This window comes from Mugil cephalus, chromosome 23 (genome assembly GCF_022458985.1).
Source record: "Mugil cephalus isolate CIBA_MC_2020 chromosome 23, CIBA_Mcephalus_1.1, whole genome shotgun sequence".
NCBI lineage: Eukaryota > Metazoa > Chordata > Actinopteri > Mugiliformes > Mugilidae > Mugil > Mugil cephalus.
In genome coordinates, this window is record NC_061792.1 from 6,704,606 (window position 1) to 6,726,521 (window position 21,916).

The following is a 21,916-nucleotide window of genomic DNA, read 5'->3' on the forward strand; positions in this document are numbered from 1 at the left end:
CTCTAGCTGGATCACAAACTGGATTGTTTTCCACATGTTCACACATCATGCTCGAATAAACTGAGGTCTGTGTCAGGATCTTAGACTACAAACATGGGCAGTGCAGCCTCACTTCCTGGCACAGGCTGAGCTGACCCAAGTATTGCACGGACCCCAAAGTCAAGACTCCAAAAAAGGAAAATAAAGACAAAATACAACATAATTTTTTTTTATTTTTCCATTTATTCCACTCGCAGAGGGACAAATTTAGTTTTCGTCGACATTGACTGTCTGCAGACCTGTCAGGAAAAAAAAAAAAGAGGAAATTATTTAATTGTCTACATTACCTCCACAGGTGAGATAGAGAGACAAATTAAGTGATCAGCAAGTTTACCTTTGCATGTGGTGACAGGAACGTATGTGACCAGGGTGTACAGTTTGTTGGGGGAGTCCTCATCCTCATTACGCTTCCTGGACAGACGTACGCGTATCCTGTACGGCACGTTCCTGCAAAACACAATTAAATGCAAGGCATTTGATATTATTGTCATGACAATTTCGATAACATCCATCCTGTTCAAGAAACTGAGAACTTCAGAGGAAAATATCCTGACATCCTCGACTATAAAACCAGTAATTCGAGACTGCAATGTTCTCCCGCTGTCTTGGCATCGTGTCCTTGATTGTAGTAAAGCAAAGGACTTGTCAACATGTGCTCCTGTCATCTTCAGAATAAATTTATCCAAGCGATCTTTCACTTCTATAAATCTGTCCAGTAATTACAGAATGATTTTTCAGATGAGTGCATTAAGAAAATACATTGATATTTACAGAATTTAAGAAAAAAAATGCAATTTCCTACAATGTAAAATGGCTTGTACCTACCAATGAAACATTTATCATCATTACAATGACAGATATTAACCATTCAATTATGTGTTTGCTTCCTATTTTGATTCCTGTCTTTGTCATGTAAACTCAATCTGTGGTCATGTGTAGAGTCCTTTAGACACACACATATTATTGCTCACTTCACCCGATCAGAAAGCGCAAGAACCCTTACCTGATACCCTTGCTCCACACTGCCTTGTTGAGGCGAGTGTCGATGCGGACATCGGGAGTTCCCATCTCCTTCACGGCGAACTTGCGGATCTCCTTGATGGCGCGGGGAGCCCTCTTCTTGAAGCCCCTGCAAGAAGACGACACCGTTAATCAAAGAACCAAATGATTGTACTTCAGATTTCCTATGTTTGTCATCAAAACACTGCTACAGATAAGTTGTCAACACAGATGATACTTCGATTAATTGACACAGTTAAAAGGGATGAATGTTTATTGTAGCCTCGCTCAACTGATGGGTGTCCCATGCAGCGTCTTTACAATACTCACACTCCATGAATGCGCTTGTGGACATTGATGGTGTACTCTCTGGTCACCACCTCGTTAATGGCTGAGCGCCCCTTTTTCTTCTCTCCTTTCTTGGTTGGGGCCATCTACAAAAAAAACATAAGTGCATTGCCGCATGAGAACATGACCACAGCATGCTAGCTAGCTTACGTCTTTAACCCAACACTGAAGCTAACTCTTCGCCTATAGAAAGGCTAGCGTTAGCTGTAAGCTAGGCTGCTCTAGTGTTATTATGTACGCAAGCCTGTGTGCAAATTAAATGTTAAAATGAACATTTCTTTCTGTTCGCATAAGAATTTAGTCGTAATGTTTTGTTGTGCGAGCACTACAACAGCAGTTGTAGCTCAACAAAATGAGCACTGTACAGCCACGCAATATGAAGCCACTAGGGTCGAGCCGGTGCCAACATTCATCATTTTAAATGTTTAATATGAACATTCAGCAACAATAAAATCCACATATAATGAACAATACAAGCCTAATGTACATATCTGCAAGACATATGGGGTTAAATGTATGTTTAATAGGATAGGATGGCGTTAGATTGTAGAAATACTTTTCCCGAAAAAATACTCACTTCGGCTCGTAGATGAGGCGGAAGTCGGAAGGACGGACCAAAAGCGGAGGATTGTGGGTAAAGGAAACCGGTCCGTTTTATTTTAATGGCCGCCAACAACTAGCGTGCGGTTGAGGGTTCCTAGCTAGCGACAAAACAATGAAAAACTAACGGGATATTAAACGCATTTTAATTTTTGTACTCTCAGAAACAGTTTAAGGCAGCGAACATTTAATATGTTTGGTATTATCATTTAGACGAAACACGTTTTTCTCTATTTCAGTCGAGAATGTGTCGTATCCGATGTGACCATATTTGCTTGTAAATAACATTTTGAGACGCGTGGTCTGCGGCAGTATTGTAAATAATCACTATAAATGTTTTACCGACCAGAACAAATTTCAGACGGAAACCTGGAGGCGTTCACAATATTACAGACGTCTTTTATTTTGTGTGTCACGTGTATGAGGAAGGACAAACATGTCCTAGAGGTTGCACATCATTGTAGTGTTTGTAAAAATGACTTATTCATGCAGCTTTTTCATATTTGAATTGTTGTGATCGTTTTGAGAAACTAGTGTTTGGTCCTTAGTTGTCCTTAATTGGCAAATTGAAAAAAATATATATAAATAAATCTACTATCCATGTCTCAAAGTTGACTGGACTTTTTTTAAACAAAGTAAAAAGTAGTAGGAAGATTTAAAAAAAATAGCAGACTACTGTACAGAGATAGAGACTTGTCTGTCCTCAACCATAGAGTCATTTGTGTTTTGTCAGTCTACTGCCAAATGTTGAGTGTTATTTATTTCTACCCTGGATCTGCTTGAAATTTCAGAAGTGAATTCGCTGCCAAACAGACTTTGACCGCGACAGATGAGTCACACATTCAGGGAAACACCAGCTGTGTACAAAAACCTGGCACTGCTCATCACTATGCTGTCTAATATATAGAGATTTCACAGTTATATACAGCAGAAATGGAAAACATGGTGTAGAAAGACAAATGTTTATTCATCCTATCCTGGAACGCCGCTTCCAGCGTCACCTTTTGCTGCACAGTTCAGGCAACATCCGCACTTTTGCGTCAACCCTGTTGGTTTTATTAGATCCCATGTTTACAAAAAAAAAAAAAAAAAAAAAAAAAAAATCCCTTTGCATGATTTAAATGTATCCTTTAGCCCTACATGCTGTGTGAGACTGGGGTACGAAGGGTTAACGTTAACACAGAGGCAGGACGTCCACATGAGGAAGTTCTCTCCTTATACGGGGGAGCTCGTCGGACGTCTGTGCCCACTCCACATCTAAGCCGACCTATCGTGACCGCGAAGGTGAAGTTCATTACGTTTATTATCTTTGCAGTCTTTTTCTCTTTAACCTTACGCCGTCTTTTCCTACGATGCGGGGTGCCGGTGAGGAGATGCTTCCACGTGGCAGTGATCGGGGCGCTCTGCGGTCGCTGCAGTTCATCTCACGGAGACATTGCCAAACCATTCGAAATAAATTAGCAAAACAACAAAAAAATAATAATAATAATAATAATAGACGCTCCCACAAATTAACAGCTGTTACAAAGTACATTCAGTGAGGGAATAGTTTGGCAGTGCTTACTGATGAGAAATGTTCATTCAAGTCCCTGCAGGATGTTGCAGTGTCGTCGTCGGCGGCGAATTAACAACAGCCGAGTGTCGCTCATACAAAGCAAAAGACCCGTTACAGAAAATCAACATCTAACCATTTTAATGCGCAGTTGTAGTAAACCAATGCACAACATAGAAAAACAAATCAGTCGTATGAACTTGGTTAGGTCGGTGACACTGACGATTAAAAATCTGATCTAAAACACTGTAATGCACAAAAAAAAAACTAAAAAAACAAACAAAAAAAAAACATGAAGTCATTCCGGTGTTTTACATTTCTCATACATGGTTCATTACACACCTCCATAGGCTAGAGAGTTCAGCAGTCTATGGGACAGCATGAGGGGAGATCGTCGGAAACACTTAAAACATAATGAGAGTCACAATTCTGTTGTTTCTTTTTTCTGTCCTGACTAAAAATGGATGAAATGGGACAGAAAGAGTTTGAAAGGGGGTGAGAGGAGGCCGATATTCGCTTTCACGTGTTCTGCTTTCAGGAAACACACACCTCTGGCTGTGTTGTGCTTAGCTTATTGCCACTACTACTACCACCGCTGCTGCTGCTGCTGCTACCGGTTTCAGCAGCCTCCGCCGGCGCCGCTGACACACTGTCGGACCTCTCGGGGGCCGGGGCCTGGCCGGCCATGGTCCTCCTGAAGAGACGCATGCTCATCTGCAGCAGCTCGCTGTCTACTACAGGCGTAGTGGGGTACTGCTTGGTTAGACCCTGGAAACGAAAAAAAAATAAATAAATGATTTAAGCTCATTTCTCTTCACAGATCCTCGTGAGGTTGCTTCATCTGACTGGATGTACCTTGTCGTTTTTTAACAGCTGCCGGCGGATGGCGAAGTCCCTGCGAGCGCACAGGGCCTTGCAGCAGGGCCCCAGGTTGCTCAGTAAACCCGCTCGCTCCACCCGCCTGTTCAGGGCCGCCATGTTCAGCGCCCCCAGGTCGTGCTCGAACAGCTTGTCAGCATCTGGGAGGACGTTGTTGACAGAAAACGTTTAGATTACGAGCAAACTGCGAACATATAACAAAGACGCGAGCTTGAAGCCGCGTCCGAACTCTTGGCCTGTGTTTGCCGGTGTCAGAACTCACCTTTGGGGTCGTCCAGCTCGGACTTGCACACCTCTTTGACCTGCTCCAGGAGCTCGGGGCCGGCCAGCCTTTTAGAGATGCCCGCCCGAAGAAGCACGGCCCCGGGGGTGAACCGCAGCAAGGCCGCCCCCGCGGCCCTGGCTTCCTGCTTCTGTTTGGGCATCAGGCTCGACCAGTCCACGTCGATCACATCCAGAGGACCTGGCAACGCACGGAAACGTTGGGGTCATTTCAGGAGTAGAAGAAGAGACCGGACAATTTTCATTGTAGCGCTTCTAAACACACATGACTGCATCACTGTGAGGTGTGGTGAAGACGGAAAAGGTTGAAAAAATGAAGCAGCAGTGACAAGTTGTCTCTGAAAATGTCCCCAACTTTAGCTTTTTATGAATGAAAAAAAAGGTTCACGCATACTACAGTTATTACGGTAATTGATATTACAGACGTAGCAGTTTAAATATGTTTATTAGGGAATAAATATGTCAAAATAAATGAAATCATCTTGATAACATTTACTTTTCGTCTTAAATCTCTGAGCTGTAAATGTAAGGGTTGTGATCATGTTTTTCTGAACTCGGATTGAAAACATCCTCCAAAGCAGAAGCAAACGAATAAAAAGGCAGAAAGAATCTGATGTTACCTGTGATCTTCTCATCGTCCTGCTGATCCTCCTTTTTCTGACTGTCGGCCAGAATTTCATCCAGCTCGTCGTCGCTGATCGGTTCGTACTCCTCTCCCACAGAAGCGACCGACTGGCCGTCGTCGTCCTTCCCGTCGTCGTCTCCTGAAACGAAGAGCACGTCTCGTTAACTACAACCCACGCAGGACGACGTCTCCCAAAACCTAGTTTCCGTCCTCCTACCGTCGATGCTGTCCGTCTTCTCCAGCTCCCGCTGCTCCCCCATGTGGTGGTGGCTGTTGCTCGGTTTCTCCGACTCCGGAGGGCTGAAGGCTTCTCTCGGCAGCAGAGGCTCGTAGTCTCCCCTGTCCTGCCTCAGCATGTCCCCCCTGATGTCCCCCCGTCCCGGAGCCCTCGGGTCGACGTGGGGCGGCAGGTCCATCATCATCATCCTCTCCCTCTCCCGATCGCCGCCCCTCTCCCCCCTCGCGTCCCTCTCCCGCTCCCTCTCCCGGTCCCGTTCGTGCTGCAGGTTGAGTCCTTCGGGGAGCAGCCGCTCCCTGTCCCTGATGTCCCGCTCCCTCAGCAGGGGCTCGCGGCCGGGACGCATCAGGAGCGGCTCCCGCCCCCTCCCCAGCCAGTCTCTGGGCTCGGGTTCCCAGTCTCTCTGTTGTTGGAGGGGCTGCTGGAGGAGCAGAGGCGGCTGCTGCTGCTGCGGTTGCGGTTGCTGCTGCTGCTGCTGCTGCTGCTGTTGAGGTCGGAGGTCTTTCCGGTCCCTCTCCCGCTCCCGCTCGAACGGCTCCCTGTCTCTCTCCCGTTCTCTGCTGTCGTAGGAGCCGGCGCGGGACCTGGACCTGGCCTGCCTCTCGGAGTCGGGGGAGCTGCGTCTGGAGCTGTGGCTGCGAGAGTCCTGACGGTCTGTGCGACGACGTGAGACGATTTTAAGTAAAGAAAAACACTCTTCTAGATCTGTTTGGTATGAAGTGAATATCCGTTTACCTGATGACGTGCTGCGGCTGGGCTCCCCTCTCCTCAGCTGGTCGATGCGGGACTTCCTCTCGGCCGCGGGAGGGTCGTTCACCACGGGCCGCTCCCTCTCCCGCTCCCTCTCCCGCTCCCTTTCCCGGTCGCGGGAGTTGGCGCCCTGGAGCCTCCCCCGGCGCGACCGCGGCCCCTGGGGGTCCTCCCGGTGCGCCGACTCGTTGGAGGGCGAGCGCAGGCGCCGGGACGACGTCCGGCTCTGGTTGCTCCCCATGCTGCTGCTGCGGGCCTGCTCCGGGGGGGGCTTGCGGAGCAGCGACTGGGACATGAGGGGCTGCGGGGTCATGGTCTGCATCAGCATCGGGGGGTCCTGGGGGAGCAGGGGGGCGATGGCCGGCGGGTTGCACCTCTCTCTGTCCCTGCCCACCCTCTGGCCCGCCCCCCTCCGGAGAGGTTCCGCTGGAGTCCTCTCGGCAGGGCCGAGGGACGCCTGCGTCTCCAGAGGTCCCCCTCGGTCCGTGACCTCCTCGTCGGACCAGTCGCTGAAATTATCCATTTTGGAGAGAGGGGAGGGTTCTGCGTTAGCGGCGGCGCCGCGGTGATCGGGCCTCATTGAGGGCGGCGGCGTCCGAGGTCCCCTCTTCCTCTTGTTATGCTGCTGATGAGCGGAAGCGTCCTCCTCAGAGCCGTCCGATTCTCCTCCTCGTGACCGTTTCCTCTTCCGCTCCAGAGCCTTCTTCTTCGCTCCTTTCCTGGGAGAGTGTAAGGGCCCGTCTGCAGCAGCCGCGCTGACCGGAGGCTCCGGGTTGAACCGGTCCCCCGCAGCGGCCAGGCCGGTCCCGCCGCCGCCACCGCCGCCGACCTCCTCGTCTTTGCGACCCTTCCTCAAGCTTTTCCTCTGGGACTTCGTCTTCTTTTTGCCTTCCTCGTGGGACTGCGAGCCGGCCGCGTCTCTGTCGTCGCTGCCGGCGGCGGCGAGGCCCGAGGGAGCGGGCGGCGGCAGCGACGTCAGCGGCGGCGGCGTGGGCTCTCGCTGCTCTCTGCCTCGGCCGCGGGAGTCGGACGGCGCGTCCGGGAGGTGCTCTCCGCCTCCGCCGCCGCCGCGCCTGTCGCCCCCTCGGCTTCGCTCCGCCCGGGGCTCCGGGTCCTCGTGGCGGCCCCGCGCCTCTCTCTTGTCGCCGGCCCCCCTGCGCTCCTCGTCCTTCCAGTGGGCGGCCTTGTCCTCGGAGGGAGCGCCCCTCGGCGGCGACCTCAGCAAGGCGTCCTGGGGCCTCACCACCTGGCTCAGCAGCCGATGCTTATCTCCATCTGCACACAGGAAACACATTCAGCATTTTAAAGCGATCACTCAAACAACAGCTTGTTCTGGGTTGATTGATGAATTTAAGGGACATTTATTTACTAAAACAGGGCAATTTGAAGTCCGTGAGACAACGTTTTAGCAAAGAGAAACAGTAAATTCAGGGCGTATTATCCAACGGGTGGATTTCCCCGGTCCTTTTCAAAAAGAATTTCCCTACTGTCAGATGGAGGCGGACACACTGGGCTGGGGAGGAGGGGCTGTGGGTGGAGCTTGGCCTGCCCTCGGCCAATCGGGCGCTCACTTTTCTCGTCCGCGCTATTGTATCCGTCGCTGTCCGCCGGGCTGAGGTCCCGCGTGGTCCTCTTGGGGGAGGGTCTGGGGCTGGGGCTGCTCTCCACCCGGGGCCTCTTGCGGCTGAAGGGACAGTTATCGTAGAGACATTAGGTCGGGGACATTGGGGGGGGAGCCTCCTCTACGCAAAAAAAAAAAAAAAAAAAAGAAGAAAAAACTTGCCTCAACTTGCGTTCCTCCCTCGCGTCCCGAACGGGCCGGTCGTCCCTGGTGTCGTCCCTCCTCTCCCTCCTCTCCTCCCTCCCCCTCTCCCTCTCCTCCCACTCCCGCTGCCTCTCCCGCTCCCGCTGCTCCCTCTCTCTCTCCCGCTCCCTCTCCCTCTCCTTCCTCTCCCTCTCCCTCTCCCGCTCCTCCCTCTCTCTCTCCCTCTCCTCCCGCTCCCTCTCCCGCTCCTCCCTCTCCCGCTCCCTCTCTCTCTCCCTCTCTCGTTCCCGCTCCCGCTCCCTCTCCCTGACCCTCTCCCTCTCCGCCTCCCTCTCCTTCTCCCGCTCCTTCTCCTTCTCCCTCTCTCGCTCCCGGTCCTTCTCCCTCTCCCGTTCCCTCTCCCGCTCCCTGTCTCTCTCCCGGTCCCGGTCGCGGGTCCTGTCCTCCCGTCTGTCCTCGGCCCTGTCTACCCTGCGGTCGTCCCTCCTCTCCTCCCTCTCAGACTCCTCCGATCTCCCCTGGTGTCTGCTGGGAGAAGCCGCCCTTTGGTCTGAGGCGGAATAAAAAGAAAAAAAATTTAAAAAACAAAGAAGAAGCATCTTTTTAAAGCCATTTTTTGTTCAGTTTCCTCACCTCTCTCCCGGTTGTCCCTGCGGTCCTTCTCTCCATGTCCCCCCCTCCTGTCGTAGGACGAGTCTCGGGCCGGTTCTCCTCTCCTGTCGCTCTCGTAGCGGTCCCGGTCCGAGCCCCTCTCCGAGCTTCTTTCCGTGCCGCGATCCGTGCTCCTCTCGGCGCTCCGCTCGCGCGCCACGCTGCTCCTCGACTCCCAGTTGTCGCGGCTGCTCTCCAGCTGGGAACCCCGGGAGTTTCTGTTTGAGCCTGAAATTACAGAGGCCAATAAAACAAATCTGTAGGCATAGCGTATGTAGAGGGTATGCACAAGACGTCACAGCTAGCTGAACCCTCCACGGTTAGCAGCATAAGTTTGAATCACAGGATTTAATAGCGTCTAAATTGTAAAGCTAATTTAAAAAATGGCGATTGACTAACAGAAAAGCTCTTAGCGAAATCCATACCAGTTCATATGCATCATTGTTGTTGAGTGTTTTTACCACTCAGTGGGCGTGGCCCCTCTTTTAAAAGCTAAATGCTAAGCGCTTGCCTTTATCGGACGTTTCGTTCGCGCGCCCTCTTCCTCGTCCGTTCCTGTCGGCTCGCTCCGCCCTGCTCTCCATCCGTCCCTCGCTCCTGCCTCCGTCGTCCCGCCCGTGGCCTCTCCCGTAGCTCCTGTCGTCCTGAGCCAGCTCCTCCTTCCTGTGGGAGTCGGTCCTCTCCCTCTCCCGCTCCCTCTCCTTGTCCCGCTCCCTCTCCCGCTCCCGCTCGCGGTCGCGCCGCTCGATCGACTCCCGGCTCGAGCGCGCCTCCGTCCTGCTCTCCCTCGAGTCCTTGGCGTCGCGGGACTCCCGGGTCGTCTCCCTCCCTCGGTCGCGGGCCTCCCGCCGCTCGCGCGCCTCTCTCGTCTCCCTGTCGTCGCGGGAGTCGCGGGACGAGACCTGCTCGGAGTCGTAGTCGCGGTCGTCGCGGACGCTGTCTTTATCTCGTTTGCTGCGTCCGTCTGTTCCCAGAGGAGACAAATAAATTATTAACGGGAAAACTCATGATTTTTTTTCTTTTTACACATTAAAAGTGCATAAACATACCATCTCTGCGCTCGTGTCGGCGCTCCTGGACGGGCGGGCTCCTCTCCCGGTCGCCGCGGCTCCTCTCTCGGCCCCTGGAGTGCCTCCGGCTGGGGCTGGACCTGTCCGAGCGGCGGTGGGGCGAGGAGTTGTCGTTGGAGGCGGGCGGCGAGCGAGAGCGCCGGGAGCTCGGGGGCGAGGAGGCAGACGCCTGCGTCCCGGAACTCCGGTGGTAGGCGGGGGAAGAGGAACGCCGCCGCCGAGGGGAGGGGGAGTTCCTCTGGGCGGAGGAGCCCGAGTGTGAGGACGGGGAGTGGTGGCGGGGAGGGGTCGGCGGGCTGTGGTGGCGGAGAGGGGAAGGAGACCTGCAGTTAGAAAAGGAACAGTATTAATTTTATAATTTCTTTAAAAGCCTTGAATATGATTGCTTCCTCGAGTGTCTGCGCGTGCTAACCTGTGAGGGGGGGAAGCTAGCGCGGGGGTTTTATGGGACGATGCTTTAGGTGAGGCAGATTTCTTCCTGTTTGACGGCGACGGCCCCCTGGACGGAGACGAAACACTACCAGAACGCTCCTCTGACGTCACCATCCGCTTGGCCTTGTGGGAACTGTCTGATCGGTCCCTACGAGCGCAAAACATTCAAAAGGTGAAGCTGAGTCTTTAAACCAACACCTTTCACTCTTTAGGTCCACACTCTACCTCCGTTTCTCCTTCTTCTCTTTATGTTTCTCCGCGTCCCGTCCCCGATCTTTCCCTTCCTTTTGCTTCTCCTCAGACTTCTCCTTGTTTTTGTGCTTGCCCTTGTGTTTCTTCCCCACCACGGGAATGTCCAGGGGGACCGGGGGCGGAGGACTCGGGGTGCGGGGCCCTTTCTTCTTACTGTGGCTGCCTTTTGAAGACCTGGTTTAAAATAAGACGGTAATAATTGTTACTTTCGATCATCAGCGATCACGAGTCAAGTCCGTTGAGTCGTTTCCTACCTGGCAGTTTCTGAAACCGGCGAAGACACTGACGCCTTCTTCTCTTTCTTCCCGGAGCCCGGCCCTTTGGTTCCGCCTTTGTGTTTCGGGGAGCCGCTGGACTTCCGGGACGAGGAGGAATCCTTGGAGCTCAACGGCTCAGGAGAGGCCTGACAGACAGACAGACAGATTTCAGGCCTCTTCAGTGAGCCGTCCTATACACATCCAGCTTGAATACTAATAATCCCACCACTGTATATTGTCACGTACCTTTGGCAAGGCCGTGGTTCTTGTTTTTGTTGGAGTCTCATCTTTTTTGATGAGGATCTCTTCTCTCTTTTCCAAATTTTCCTGCTCCAGCTGCAGCAGCTCGCGCTGAATTTTCTGCCGCTTCATTTCTAGGGATAACTCGTAGTCGTAGTCTCCGATATCCGAGTCTGAAAACCAAACGACAAGAAAGGGATATTTCTCAACTAAAGTTTCACAGCGTCACAGCTTACAAGTTCCCTTTGCCTTGAGGGAAAGCAACACACCTTCACGATTGGTTTCCCACTCTGTGGGTTCTTCTTCGCTGGCTGGGGTGCGCTCTTTTGTGATCTTGATATCCTCCTTCTCCCTGTGTCGGCCTCTGGAGGAGTCTCTCTGCTGCAGACGCACACACGCGGACGTTAGAATCGTTAATTCATAAAGGCTGATTCGCAATTCAACAGCGACTCACTCTCAGTGTGGGGGATGTGGGCTCGTCTAAGTCTCGCTTCAAGTTTTCCGGGTCAACATCCTGTCTTTTATTCTTCATCCTCTCCCGCAGATCACCTGTGGGCCTCTCGGTTGACCTGCCCCATGAAGAGACACGCGATTAGCGCCTTGACGCGGACGGCAAAATGAATAAAATAAATCGAGCGCGGAGCCATCTTACCGGCTAAAGCTAAATCCTTTGCCCCGTGGCTGAGTTCCATGTGTGTAGCGACAAGTGTTGCCGTAACTGCAATTACCAGTCTTCAGCCAATTTCTACAGTGACTCTGAAAGACACAAACAAAGGGGCCTGATCACACCGAGCGACATACCACGAGCAGATTATCAGAATGAAACATCTCTAGGGCGACACGTACATCGGCAGCATTACTCCCAGTGCTGGGTCCGAGTCTTTCAAACACGCTGGGCCTGCGGGAGGGGGCGGCGGGGTTGGTGGTGCTGCTGGTTGTGGTGCTGCTGCTGCTGTCGGATATGGTTTTTGAATTCTCCACTGTTACCTTCCGCCTGATCTTGGACATTCTGCAGGACTGGAAACACGACCAAACGGCGATTAATGAATGGGCTGCGTGTAATTACATGCATAATCACAATTACTACACATACTTGTGTAAATGGAAATGTTCAGTGAGGCAATGGGCCGGTAGCATAGCACCAAAGTGGTGGTGGAGAGGAGGACACTAAACAAACTAATCTGGATGAATGAAGCATCCATCTATCAAAGGACCTTATAAACTATGAAGAAGACGCTGCTGTGATTCATTCTGGGTGCACAGCAACTTAGACTGGGACAAAGAAGCTCATTTAATTTAGAAACTTTCAGATATAGCAGGAAGTACTGGGTTGGGTGGTTTCTAAAACTTTTGCCACTTTCACATCCGAAACATCAACATATGCAAATACAGTGCTCTGTAGTTGTTGATGGTTTTTTTAGTTTTATCCCATTGCTCTGCCGTTTTTTTGAATTTTTGTAGTTTTTATCACATTGCTCTGCTGTTTTTTTGCATTGTTCGAGTTTTTTTGTTTTGTTAGTTTTTTTCCCACTGCTCTACTGTATTTTTTGTTTTTATCCCACTGCTCTACTGTATTTTTTGTTTTTATCCCACTGCTCTACTGTATTTTTTTGTTTTTATCCCACTGCTCTACTGTATTTTTTGTTTTTATCCCACTGCTCTACTGTATTTTTTGTTTTTTTCCCACTGCTCTACTGTATTTTTTGTTTTTATCCCACTGCTCTACTGTATTTTTTGTTTTTATCCCATTGCTCTACTAATTTTTTTGCATTGCTCTGTTGTCTTGCTTTTCCCCCACTGCTCTGTTGTCTGTGCACCAGCTCTGCGCCAACTTCTCTGGAGCAGGATAGCTTGAATGAAGCTAAAGTTCACCTCCAACTGCACGAGCCGAATTCAGTCGTTTGGCTAATGTAGCCAATTCACGTGGAATTTTAAATGAATCACCATTTAATTATTAACGGTGGTTATTATGCATGCTTCGTATTCGGGAAAAAAAAAACGAGCGGAGGCTAAAGCTAAAGTTAACTGTGAACCAAAGAGCTAACGTGCTTAGCAGCGCGCGGCCTTCCAGACACTCTTGAGGAGCGCGCGTGCGGGCGCCGCGCCGCGTTTAAAAAGAAAACTCCTCACCCAAGCTATTGTTTCGGTGTCGCATCTACTTAAGTCCAGTTAGCGGATCCAGCACTTGTAGAAACAACAAGGCTTAGTCTTTAAAATCAAAGGCAGAAGCTGCCCTGAGTGCCTTCATGTCGGCGGAGAGCGCATCATACGTCCCGTTCTTCTTCTCCTTCTTCCTCTTTGGTTTCACTGGTGGTCGAGACGCGCCCAAGGCGCATTGCTGCCCTCTACTGTTTCCGTGCGGTTTCGATTTGTGCTTAATGCGGATACTTCGGTCCTAGTCTTCTATATTCAGCAGTGGACCAGCAGTTTCCTCCTTTGAAATGAGTATCGGTTGCATTGCAAAATTACATGTGTCACAGTCTCTGGCTTTCCACACTCACATTGTCCATCAGGGTGTTTCCCCAGTCAGCCCACTTCTAAAACCACAGTCTTATTCTGGTCAGCGTCTCTCCCACTGCAACCAAAGCACTTATTACTTTTCCCTATGCCTTTCTTCTATATTATAAAATTTGCTCCTCTTATCCCATGAGTTCTGACACATTTCTTTTGCTGTCTGCTTCATTGCAGATTAGTATTCTGGTGGTCCAAAACCCAATTCCTATTTTACTTTTTTCCTGTTTTTATTGCATTTTTAGCCCCATTGTTTGCTTCCTGGTTTCCCTGTATACCCACTGCTATCCAGGTGAACCCCACCTCACATCCTACTTTATTAATTCCATATAATACTATACATGTTTCTGTTATTAACTGCATATGACTGCATAACTTGGTTTGCAGTCCTCAACCCACTGAAGAGCCTTCAAAACTGCCATAACATCATCTGCATATACTGATGTGTGATTTGATATCCCACAGCCATTATTTTTTTAACTTTTTCTTCTTCTTCTTTGGTGGTTTACCTCACTGACATTGTGCTGCCGCTTCCGCTTTTTAACATTTTATCTACTTATTTCATTATTCATTTCTCTTTCTGAAAAAAAAAAAATACCAACATAGACATCTATCTTTAAAACGTTTGAAATATTAGCATTATCATATATTAAAAATTATTAAAAAGTTTATGATTACAGTCAATAACCATTGAACCTGGTTTGATGACAATTTGCCTTAATTTATGAAGCAGCGCAGCAGTATTTTCTACATTTCCGTTTTTGCATAAAGGACCATGTAAAAAAATTTCAGTTCAACGTCCTTAATTCAAATTTTATTAAGTATAAAACACCACAGTGTGGTAGAGTTCATACCAAATGTAAGTTTACTTCTGTAGTTGTGTTACATGACATGACATTTTTGGATAAGTGAATGTTTTATTAAATATACACACATCATAAAAAGCATCATCAATCGCAATTAAACACTGAAACTCCACTGACGTGATCAGTGACAGCAAATGTGTCTGTGCGACGAAGGACATGCACGATGATTTGATTTTCATTCGCTTTCATTCAACAGAACGTCTTAAAATATTAAATTTACAACCTTAATGTCAGGGGGAACTTGTTTATGCGGCGGGAGGAGGACTTGCTGCAGCTTGAGTTTTCTCTATGACCTTGAGAGCAATGGTCTTCACAGCGGTCAGAGCTTCATTGCAGGCGCGGGAAATGTGAGACGGTGGCAGCAGGAAGCCATATCGCCCGCGGTCCTGCAGCTCAAACGTGAAGGAATACTTGATGCCCTGGTTGTACGCCCAGTCATCAGAACCACCGGGGGCCAGGTCTGAAGAAAAGACACAAATTTCATATATAAATAAATATGTAAGGACTATTGATACCAATGTCAGTTGCTGTGCCATAATTCGCCTCCTAATCCCTATATAGGGTTCTATATAGGGGTTACGCCATTATGTAGTGGTGTTGAAAACCTTAGTGATCAAATTCTATGCCCTACATAGTGCACTCAAAAAGGTGGTGAATATCCCATCATGCATTGCGTCTCTAGCGGCGCCGCCGTTAATGGCCGTTAGCGGCAGTTAGTGAGACACATTTTGAAATTTTGTCGCGAGAATATGAAACCGTTTTTGAAAAAGTAAATATAATTTTATTTTTTATTTCACTCATCATCACTCATATTTCCTTACAAAATCATCACCTTTTATAATGGGATAACCGGTGGAGCCGCGACAGTCTGACACGTAATGACGTCATTAACTGCGTGTCAAACGATGATACCTGGCCCGTAGTGTCCGAAAGCTGTTGGGATTGAGCTCGCTGTACAGGTCACCAAATAATGCAAACCCGCATAGGTAGTAGGGGTTAGGGAGTGAGTGGACGATTTCGTACAGGGGGGAGTCTCTCCACCTCGCGTCTTCCTTGTCCCTTGAGCGTCACGTGATATGGATGACAATAAATTACTGAATGATACGAGATTCTTCTTCTTCTTTCGTTTTGTGGCGGTTGGAAAACAGCTTTTAGATGCTTTACCGCCACCATCTGGTCTGGAATGTAAAGATGCCGCACGAAAAGAATCGATAAGGGGAATCGATAAGCATGAAGGCTAATGATATCGATGAATTGAACCAGTTGGAACCAGTTAGTTTAAAAGAACCGGTTGTCGATGCCCATCCTTAATGAGTAAAAGTAAACAAATTTGACTCAAAAAATAAGTCTTACATATTGTGCTTGCTCCAGCTCCATATCTGTAGTTGTTCCTATAATATCTTCTGATCTTCTCTGCAGCTTCTTTGGCCATTTCAAGCTTTAAATAAAATAGAACAATTGAATGTCATAAACTGAATACATTAGGTATTGACGAAGTGATTAATCAGATGCTGGCCAAACCACTCACCAATTCATTGTGGTTGTCTACTATATTGTGGCTGCAGGAATATGGGAAAAGCAGCATCTGAGAGTAGGAGTGGATGCTGAAGTAGAGCTGAACCGTGTCCTTGTGTCTGCGCAGGAAGTCGGCCACGGCCTGGGACTCCGGCTCGGATTCGGGGAACTCGCCACAGTAGATCTCAGAGCAGCGATCACGAGAGGCTCCTTCAGCTGGGTGGAAGGGATACAGTTTACCTCATTGGCCCGTGCAGAAACTTAAACGTCAGACGCGAGAGGTAGACCTACTGCACCAATTGGCATCAAAGTTCCTGTTAAGGTCGGTGCCGATGCAGCTGGTGGTCTTGCTGAGGGAGCGATTCTTCCTCCACATCCTGTTCTGAAACAAAGAAAAGAATAATCATACGAGATGAAAGTACTTCCTTTAGAACTCAACAAAACTCCAACCTACTGTCGTCCACGTGTACTTGTATCCATCGGGGTTCATGACAGGCAGGATGTAAACATCCATGGCGTCCAGGATGTTGGTGATGTCTGCGTTGTGCTTGTAAAAGGACAAAGACTGGGAAAGGAAAATGTGGATTTTAAGTTAAACTGCTCCGATAAAAAACAAACTTCCAAACGCTTTTTGATCAAATGTACTCACATGGTGCACAAACCATAAGCAGAAAGCGGGAGCGATCCACTCTCTGGCATGGATCCCACAGTCGATCCATATGGCTTTCTTGTTTGGCCTGTTGCTGATAGACAGCTGGGAAAGGGAGGTCAAAAGTGAATCTGGTTGCCGACTCCAAATACTCCAATCTACTCTAACCATCTCCAACGTGTACGTGGCTTTACCTTCAGAGCATACAGCGGTCGCTTCTCGTATGAAGATCCAACGAGGATGACCTTTAGCATGCTGGGGTTGTCATGTGTGGTCCTATTTATCCAGTCATAAATCTACAGTGGCAACACAAGTGTTAAGTACAGCACATAATTATCACTGTGCTCTAGTTTGAGGCCTTAGAAATACACGCATACATCCTCCAAACTGTGGTATCTCTCGTAGAACGTCGAGCCGCTCCGTGGGTCGGTGGTGTCGTTCCTCGTCTGCATTTCAATCAGCTCGTCAGCGTTGGGCAGTAAAACCCTAAAATAAACACACACGATTACTCCATGTCAACACAATATTTAGTGACTGGTGTACATACTCGTGCGTGAGGCTGTGTCTCTGAAGCAGATCCTTCACGGTCTCCGAGCTGTTCGCAGGAATAAAGAGGTGGACTTGAGCTTCTTCTTGGATGTATTGGGGTGAAACAGGCTGCCACAAGACCGTCTGGGAGGAAACGAATGATTCACCGGTGGACAAATAGGATTTGGGGCGCGCAGTCAAAGAAAAGGTTCAAAGTTCTACCTCATATTGGGTGGAAATGTTCTTCAGGATGTCCACTTGTTCTTGTGTTTTGGGGGTGATCGATAGCACTTGGCCACTGAATTGGAAAGAAAACATCAGAACGCGTCAAATAAATGCCAGTGTTTTCAGCCGTGACCACTTAATCCACTCAACATCTTCACTGACCTACATGGACCATATGTGTCACAATACGGTTGTGACAGTAACCTGATCTTTACACATAACTCCGTAATTTCAAAAAGCAACTTACCGTGTTTCCGCGCAGCACCCTGTCTTCAGGAGTATGGTCAAATTAATAAAAACAAAAAAAGTCAAAACAGTCCTCATGATGTCAGGGTCCAGACTGGAAATGGCAGGTCTGTGGAAACTTTAACATAGGGGCAGTGAAACATTATTGATTGAAACAGTGTTTGTTTGGAAGTTAAACTTTACTCTTTGGATGGATACAGGTCATAGATCAGGTGAGGCGACACAGGCTACTTTGTCGCTGGTATTAAATCGTCAGAAAAATCAAATACGCATCATGTGTCATCTACAAATATCAGAATAAATGCAGGAATTTTCACTTTTAAAGAAAAACACGAGGAACGTCGGTGCAGTGATACCTCCTCGCCTGTAGGTGGCGCCGGACAATATGGCGGCTGCACAAAAAAAGGGGTTGTTGTTAAAATTTGTGTTGTCAAGATGTCGGGCCACGACCAGCTGGTCCACTGCCTGTGTGAATTAACAAGGTACTTATTTATCAGCTAAATAGTTACACGAATCGACGAAACGTTAGCTGTTCGTATTTAAAGACTAACTGGCTGGTTGTATTTTCTTTTTGGAAGCTAATGCTAGTTTTGTGCTAACTATGATAGCGGTGAAATATTGATTTACGTACATTGAATATTTATTGTGCGAAGCTCATTCGTTGGTTTTAATGTGTGCGGGAGACACGCGGACGAGTCCTTTATAGTTAGAAATAGTTATAACATTGTTAATACGAAAACTGTTAGCATTTAGCTTAACGTCGAGCATCTTCAAATGCTATAGGAAGTGCTAGTGTGTTTTTATTGCGTAGGCTTCAGTTTGTCTTTACTCGCGCGTCATGCACACATATAATGCTTTTAATCATTTTCTAATGTTTGTCGGTTAAAGTTTAAGAGTTTTTTTTACGTTTTAAACTGTAATTCTGAATCAGGGACAGTCTTTTTCAACGTCATAGTGAAACCACAATATGGCACGTGTATTTAACCCTCCTGTCACTCTCACATTTACTTACACTTTTATGCAGATATATGCATATGCATATCGTTATAAAATCACACTGCACGACCTTAAATTGGAAAGAGATGTTTAATTTGCACATATGCATGTTATCTGTAGCATTTGGTATGAAACACTATTGTTACACTGTTTATGCAGAATAATAACATATATATTATTTTGGGGCCAGTGTCCTTATCAGTGTCACCATGAAATTAGGTCATTAAATGTGAAGCAGAAATACTAGGAGGGTTCAAATCGCGTTCACAGTGAGACTCAGCGTGTCGCATCTCTGTGTTTCAGGTTGCTGTGGAAGCTGCTCCTGCCGCTGCTTTTCCTCTGCGTGCTGCTGGTCGCCGTCCTGGTCCTCTTGGTGCTGGCCGTGCGCTTCTGGCTGCAGAGCAACAGGAACGCTCGGCGGGCGAGGGACGGCCGCCCCACCGTGGCCTTTTTCCACCCGTACTGCAACGCTGGCGGCGGCGGAGAGCGGGTGCTGTGGTGCGCCATCAGGGCGCTGCAGAGCAGGTTAGGGCGCACGGTTCCGGGCGAAAACGGGGCGCGGGTCGTGCCTCCGCTTAACCTCTGCGCTTATCCCCGCAGATACGCAGACATCAACTTCGTGGTGTACACGGGTGACCTGGGCGTGACGGGTCCGCAGATCCTCGAGGGAGCGCGCCGCCGCTTCAACATCGTCCTCCCGCGCCCGGTTCAGTTCGTGTTCCTGAGGCACCGGCTGCTCGTGGAGCCGGGCCTGTTCCCTCACTTCACCCTGCTGGGACAGAGCGTGGGCTCCGTCTTCCTCGGGTGGGAGGCGCTGACGGAGTTCGTCCCGGACATTTACATCGACTCCATGGGTTATGCCTTCACCCTGCCTCTGTTTCGGTACCTGGGCGGGTGCAGCGTGGGGAGCTACGTTCACTATCCCACCATCAGCACTGACATGCTGTCAGTGGTGAGAGAGAGGAACCCCAGGTAATCACTGTGTGTGTTATAATATAATAATTATAATTATAATTATAATTATCAGGTTTTTACATGAGTTAGGTGAGGGATTGTGATTTTTTTCTTAGCTTATGCTGATTATGGCGGTAGCCATGTCAAGCTAAGTGTCGTCTGGTCATTTGCTTGAGCTCATTTAACATTCTGATTTCCTTAAAATCGAGTGTCACCGTGTCCCTTTAAAAGAAGTCCAAGAGCACCATCTAGTGGACAGAAATAGCAATTAAAATAAAAAGGCCTCTGGAGTCGACGGACGCGCCGGTGCGTCCAAATCACATGACTAGTTTCAGACGACGTAGCGGCGAGACGCAGCATCACCGAATCTCCGTTTCAACGTTTGTATAAAGTGCTAATGTCAACCTATTTACCAGTTTTTAAATTGTGCTAATAGGCCAAGTAAAACTAGAGTTCTTATAAATATTTCACGCCACACTTTTTCCTGAATATCGCTAGCCTTTTTTACTGGTGGAAATGCATTCCATCAATCAATCGGGAAATGATGTGTCAATGGTTGCTATAAAAGGGGAAAAAGTTGTGGGATATATATATATATATATGTGTGTATGTGCTATATTCAGTCTGTAGTGATTGCAGCAAAAAGAGAGAGAAGCCAGAGATTTGGGACATTTAGATATTACTTACTGAAAAGAATGATACCAAACAAGGTAACGTGAACCATTTTTATGATGAAATGTAAAGGTGAAACCAAAAGTAGTCAAAAACGACCAATTATAGGGTTAAAGTTACATTTGAGCTCAAGTGAAGAGTTTGGTAACCAATTGTTTTTAAATGTCTCAGGTTCAACAATCCAGACTACATCTCAAACAGCCTCTTCCTGAGTGCCTTCAAGGTGGTCTACTACTGCCTCTTCGCCCTGCTCTACGGCATGGCCGGCTCCTGCAGCGACCTCATCATGGTCAACTCCTCCTGGACCCTGGACCACATCCTGTCCCTGTGGCGCTCTCCCAACCGCACCAGCGTGGTCTACCCGCCCTGCGACGTCGGCGCCTTCTTGGACATCCCGCTGGAGGAGGACGGGGACAGGAAGTGCCACTCGATCGTCTCCGTCGGGCAGTTCAGGCCGGAGAAGGACCACCGGCTGCAGATCCGAGCCTTCAAGAAGGTGTTGGACAGGAGGAGGGACGGGCGCGGGGGCAGGGAGGCGCTGAAGCTGGTCCTGATCGGCGGATGCAGGAACCAGGAGGACGAGGACAGGGTGCTCATGTTGAGGGGGCTGTGCCAGGAGCTGGGGGTGGCCGACAGGGTGGAGTTTAAACTGAACGTACCTTTCGAGGAGCTGAAGAGAGAGATGGGGGACGCTACGATAGGACTCCACACTATGTGGAACGAACACTTTGGAATAGGTAACTCACCTGACTGATGCTACATCCAGACTTTTATCAGTTTTAAAGTTGTTAAACGTTTTTACTCGCTGTCTCCTCCTAGGGGTTGTTGAGTGTATGGCAGCAGGGAAGGTCATCCTGGCCCACAAGTCCGGCGGCCCCAAGCTGGATATCGTGGTACCTTTCGAAGGGGGACAGACGGGCTTCCTGGCCGACAACGAGGACGGTTACGCAGAAGCCATAGAGAGGATCCTGGCTCTGTCGCCCGCCAGCCGGCTGCAGATCAGACGCAGCGCCCGCCAGTCCGTCGCCCGCTTCTCAGATCAGGAGTTCGAGGCGTGCTTCCTCGCCGCCATGGAGCCTCTGATGGGAACACTTGAACGATGAGAGGAGGACTCTTTCCTTCGATGAACTTAGAGCTGCATTTACTCCGTAGAACCGGTGGGAGAATAGAAATTTGTCCTAAAAGCAGCAACATTCAACCTACTTATAAAGGTTTAAAATACAGTTTGATTTAAGGTGAACACAAATTAGTTACAGGAAAACCTTTCATTTTCTTCACGTGCTGGGAGTTTGTATATTTTTTAAGTTAAAGTAATATAGATTTCTAGCGGAAAGGGGAACAAACGAGTTGTGTGCTGAAATTCTACACGGGCCCAAAATGTGAAGTATTTTTGATATTGTGAATGTAATAATGATAAAGTGATACTTTTTTTTTGCCTTCACTGTTAACTTTGTTACTGTTATAAAAAGACAATCTATTGTGTGCGTGATTGTGAATAAACTAACGGACGGAGGAAAGAGTTTTACAGTTAAAGAAGACCAACGTGATGAAGTGGGGGGGGTAACTATGGAAAACTAGAATGCACATATTATCAGAAAAGGCTATTTTATGACTCAGTTGTATAAATACGTGTAAATCTCCAATAAAAAGTTTTCTTCTATAACAGTGGTCCCTAACTTTTTTGTGCGTGAGCACCCCCTTGTGGCGAGGGAAGGTGCAGCATGTGGCCAAGTGCCTATAACGTTTTATCACTTTACAGTTTCCCCCATGACCTG

The 21,916-nt window shown here is 48.6% G+C and overlaps 4 protein-coding genes across 5 annotated transcripts; 1 reads left to right on the top strand and 3 right to left on the bottom strand.

The window, feature by feature from the left end:
• Positions 1-202: 202 nt before the first annotated feature.
• rpl31 (ribosomal protein L31) lies at positions 203-2,031 on the bottom strand. The gene is made up of 5 exons (XM_047576654.1): positions 1,964-2,031; positions 1,369-1,472; positions 1,043-1,168; positions 374-486; positions 203-278 (listed from the first exon to the last, which is right to left on the bottom strand). Exons 2-5 carry the CDS (start codon positions 1,470-1,472, stop codon positions 247-249), a joined length of 375 nt encoding a protein of 124 aa, XP_047432610.1. The 5' UTR covers positions 1,964-2,031; the 3' UTR covers positions 203-246.
• Positions 2,032-2,932: 901 nt separating this feature from the next.
• Positions 2,933-13,283, bottom strand: zc3h13 (zinc finger CCCH-type containing 13). Its single transcript, XM_047576653.1, has 20 exons — positions 13,110-13,283; positions 11,826-11,996; positions 11,632-11,735; positions 11,434-11,548; positions 11,249-11,360; positions 10,986-11,152; positions 10,737-10,885; positions 10,456-10,656; positions 10,211-10,378; positions 9,778-10,121; positions 9,240-9,692; positions 8,711-8,956; positions 8,096-8,627; positions 7,884-7,996; positions 6,298-7,587; positions 5,542-6,216; positions 5,320-5,463; positions 4,680-4,880; positions 4,394-4,557; positions 2,933-4,306 (listed from the first exon to the last, which is right to left on the bottom strand). The coding sequence occupies exons 2-20, from the start codon at positions 11,985-11,987 to the stop codon at positions 4,073-4,075; spliced, it is 5,574 nt and encodes a 1,857-aa protein (XP_047432609.1). The 5' UTR covers positions 11,988-11,996; positions 13,110-13,283; the 3' UTR covers positions 2,933-4,072.
• A 999-nt stretch (positions 13,284-14,282) lies between these two features.
• cpb2 (carboxypeptidase B2 (plasma)) lies at positions 14,283-17,671 on the bottom strand. Its single transcript, XM_047576140.1, has 11 exons — positions 17,521-17,671; positions 17,271-17,346; positions 17,068-17,192; positions 16,898-17,006; positions 16,715-16,816; positions 16,521-16,625; positions 16,326-16,436; positions 16,163-16,253; positions 15,885-16,087; positions 15,710-15,794; positions 14,283-14,816 (listed from the first exon to the last, which is right to left on the bottom strand). Exons 1-11 carry the CDS (start codon positions 17,595-17,597, stop codon positions 14,602-14,604), a joined length of 1,299 nt encoding a protein of 432 aa, XP_047432096.1. The 5' UTR covers positions 17,598-17,671; the 3' UTR covers positions 14,283-14,601.
• alg11 (ALG11 alpha-1,2-mannosyltransferase) lies at positions 17,123-21,801 on the top strand. 2 transcript variants are annotated; one of them, XM_047576136.1, is made up of 5 exons: positions 17,123-17,256; positions 18,819-19,040; positions 19,116-19,487; positions 20,313-20,878; positions 20,961-21,801. In XM_047576136.1, the coding sequence occupies exons 1-5, from the start codon at positions 17,207-17,209 to the stop codon at positions 21,242-21,244; spliced, it is 1,494 nt and encodes a 497-aa protein (XP_047432092.1). In that variant the 5' UTR covers positions 17,123-17,206; the 3' UTR covers positions 21,245-21,801. The 2 variants fall into 2 exon arrangements, with proteins under 2 accessions (XP_047432092.1, XP_047432094.1); XM_047576138.1 differs by lacking the exon at positions 17,123-17,256 and adding an exon at positions 17,843-18,001.
• Positions 21,802-21,916: the final 115 nt, after the last annotated feature.